Source organism: Aplysia californica, unplaced genomic scaffold (genome assembly GCF_000002075.1).
Source record: "Aplysia californica isolate F4 #8 unplaced genomic scaffold, AplCal3.0 scaffold00051, whole genome shotgun sequence".
NCBI classification, from domain to species: domain Eukaryota; kingdom Metazoa; phylum Mollusca; class Gastropoda; order Aplysiida; family Aplysiidae; genus Aplysia; species Aplysia californica.
This window is the reverse complement of record NW_004797321.1, coordinates 1351463-1355307: the sequence shown is the minus strand read 5'-3', so window position 1 is coordinate 1355307 and position 3845 is coordinate 1351463. Positions and strand designations below refer to the sequence as shown.

Below are 3845 nucleotides of genomic sequence, written 5' to 3'. Positions count from 1 at the left end.
CACCCGGTATGGTCTGATGAGCTTGACAGACTCTTCAAGGAATCAAAAGACGCTATCATTGAGGAAATCAGTCACGGCGTCCAAATATTCGACAAGTCACTGCCGACAAGCCTAGCCGATGACTGGAGCAAAGACGACATTGGTTTTTGGCTCCTCCAGAAACATTGCAACTGCTAGCCCACCAAACCATTCTCTTGAAACGGCGGATGGTAAGTGTCACTCGTAGGCAGCAGATTCACCACATGTGTCGAATCTAGATACGCACCCATCGAAGGAGAGGCCCTTGCACTACTTGCAGTATTCGATGCCCTCGATAAGGCGAGACACTTTTTCCTCGGCTGTTCGGGCCTCGTCATTGCTGTGGATCACAAACCACTGCTCAAAGTTTTGGTGGCAGATATCTAGACGGCATAGCCAACCCGAGTTTGAAAAACCAAAAGGAAAAGTCGTTAAGATACAAATTTCGACTGGTTCATATACCCGGGATTCACCACAGAGCCGCTGGCAAGTCAGAAGATCTTAAGCTGACATTCCATATGCCCGAAAAACCGATGCGAACTTCGGGTGCGAATTTCGCTTGCGAATTATTTTTTTCTCACCAACGTTTTTGTCATTGGGTGAATCCATATACCGGAATTTCGCATGGCCGAGTCCGAAATTCGCATGCGAAGATTTTGTTTCGCACGAGGGAGCGAAACTTTTTTCTTCGGATGCGAATTTTTCGTGAAGTGGGCGGGGCTTATTTCCAGGAAAATCTACTACTTCAAAGGAACGAAGCAGCATAGAATATGATAGAAGCACTAGATAAGTGGGGAAAACGTCGAAATGTTGATTTCCTTGGTTCGAGAGAGAAGTGTTAAAACCAAGACTGAAAAGAAGTGTTTATTTTCAAGATGGCTGTCATTTGCATGGCAACCACTTTTTTTTTTAGTTTGTGGGAAACTTTCGGGAGTCTTATGTAATCTATCTATGCTATCATTTATCGTTTAAATCATGTAATAACTAAAAATAGCTTTTCACTTACACCCCCCCCTCCTTAATTAAATGCACTTGAATATAACTTCTAACATACATTAATTATAACTTAAGATTGCTGTCTGTGCCGCAGCCACATCAGCCAGCGCTGTCGGTGATAGGACCGAAGCTTCGCAAAAAAAAACGACCCAAGAAAGCAAAGCTTATGAAGGAAGGACCATCATCAAGTCTGGACAAAGCAATTTAAAGCTGCTTTCGTAGGAACAGGAGTTCCAACAGTAAAATTCTCTTGTTTTCAACGTAGAGTGCTTGCTCTGACTGAACTGGTGCCGTGATTTCAGTCAGATGACGGATACGAATTTCGCGTATATGGAAGGAGGGCTCTTTTTTCATCGCACCCGAATTTCGTACACGAAATTCGCACCCGAAGTTCGCATCGGTTTTTCGGGCATATGGAATGCCAGCTTTAACCTCCAGGATGACGTTGCGACACTGTCCCACACCTTTTTGGAAAACATACGGGCCCAACCACCTTCAAGGGACGAGAGCCAGGAAAGCACAACTGATGGAAAAGATCCAGGCCGTTACTTGGACTGACATCTGCACTGAAACATCAAGAGGCGAATTGATACACACGCTGCTGTCATTGATTGAAGATAGACTACCCGATACCTGCAAAGAAATGCCACAAGAACTACAAACTTACTTCCCATTAAGGGATGGACTGTACACCCTCGACGGAGTAATATTGTACAAAGATCGAATCGTTATCCCCCCCCCCCCCTCTGCGTGCGCCAAAAGGTCTTAGACTCCCTACACTCTGCACATCAAGGCATAACATCTATGACAGCCAGAGCGGAGGCCTCTGTCAATTGGTCTGGGATAACAACAGACATCCACAACATGCGCACTTACTTCTCTCAATGCAACCGCAATGCCCCGTCTCAGCCACCTGCCCCTATAGTTGCACCAACAATTCATGTATACCCATTCCAGATGATTTGTGCAGACTACTTTCATCACCGTGGGCAATCATACTGCGTAATTGTAGACCTGTTAGAGCAACTGACCAATAGTGGAGAGGGCGAAGGAAGGAACCAAAGGACTGATCACCAGCCTCAGGGGGACCTTTGTCCCATTTGGCATCTGTGAACAGCTGACGTCTGATGGCGGCCCCGAAATTTACAGCCACACAGACAGAACGGTTCCTAAGGGACTGGGGTGTCTAACACCGGGTATCCCTCTATAGCTTACCGGGCAGATATCGCAGTGAAGACGACTAAACGACTCCTGATTGACAACACTAGTCCTGCAGGTATTTTAGACACCGGTGCATTCCAACGAGCTATGCTTCGGTACAGGAACGCACCGGACAAAGAAACAGGCATATCTCCAGCTCAATGCATCTTTGGCAGACCAGTAAGGGACTTCATCCCCATCCTATCAAGTCGTTATAAACCCCACCCTACATGGTGAGAAACACTCTCCGCTCGAGAGGAAGCACTAAGGCACAGACACATGAAAATGTCAGAGAAATTGACAGAGCACACGATACTGTAGCAGCCATTAAGAGTCGGAGACAAGTGAGGATATAGATTCAGACAGGGCCACACCCCACCAAATGGGATAGAACAGGGACAGTTATAGACGTCTGTCAATATGACCAGCATGTGGTCAAGGGACATGGATCTGGGAGAGTTACCCTACGCAATCGTCGGTTCCTCAGAAAGTACATACCCGCCATTCCCGCTACTGCCTTCCCACTGCTTTATGACTCTAGGTGCGCAGTACCCAAGCCCTGCCTAGACCTGATGCAGTCGAATGAATAACTCCACACTTGGACCAGGTTCCTTCAAAGACGCCTAACCCCTGTCACAACAATCCACAGGAGTTTGTTCTCAACCCAATGATCCGACCAATCACCCTGAGTTAGGAATGCCCGATCCGACCGTCCCCCCGGAGACCCCACCTTAACCCCAACTTACCATCTCATCCGAGCAACCATTTCCAGCACCACCATTAGCTGACATCAGGCCACAGTCGCCATCCGGATCAAATCCAGACAAACCACAAACACCTAAGGTCCCATTGGCACTCAGACGCCTTGCCCACCATCACATGCCAGGGTTACTAGAAACCATGGTCCCTTTGAGACAAGATAGATCTCTAAGGAGTGCAATGACAGACCTAATACCAATAATTAGCCTTTTTGAGAACTATTTGTATTGTACATGTATCTCTGTACACTAAAGACTTGGGGGGGGGGGGCGTAGTGTAGTAGGTCATCACTATGTTGCATGATGTGTCGTGGTGTCTAATGTGGCGTTATTTCATGTATGTTACAGATACCGTGATCATCGTTGTGTTATACCTATTCGTGAATGAAAGGACAATATAAACTAAACGATGAGGAGTCATTAAAATCTTTATTAGGGTGAAAACTTTTATAAGAACTTTAAGAAACTAATGTAAAATAATCTGGACACAAACGTAAAAGTACGTTTTTAACCAAACACATTGTGTACAGTTCGGAAATATTACAACTCGAAACGTATTTTATTGCCCATTCTTTTCTCTGTCGGGTTTTTGGCCCATCACATAGAACAGAGGGATATTCATTGTCAGCTTGTAGTCAGGGTCAGACTCCAGCTCCTTCGAACACAGAAACCGCAACCTAGGATGTGATAGAAAGAATAGTGTATGTATGTATGTATAGTATAAGGTTTTACGGCGCTCGCAACTGCTAAGGTCATATGAGCGCGCGAAACACAAGTTGTTCACTTTTACAAAAGTTCACTTCACGACTGGTTAACTAATTGACTTTAAAATGCTAAAAAGTTAAAATATTTCAATTCAGTGTAAATACATTT

At 45.4% G+C, this 3845-nt stretch overlaps 1 protein-coding gene across 1 annotated transcript in view; it reads right to left on the bottom strand.

The window, feature by feature from the left end:
* Positions 1-288: 288 nt before the first annotated feature.
* LOC106011073 (putative methyltransferase DDB_G0268948) overlaps positions 289-3845 on the bottom strand; it is a gene marked incomplete in the record, with an annotated part of 12464 nt that continues 8907 nt past the window's right edge. The window contains 3 exon segments of the mRNA XM_013079409.2: positions 289-358; positions 2046-2200; positions 2961-3078. Of these exon segments, the coding sequence (XP_012934863.1) occupies positions 289-358; positions 2046-2200; positions 2961-3078 (343 nt within the window).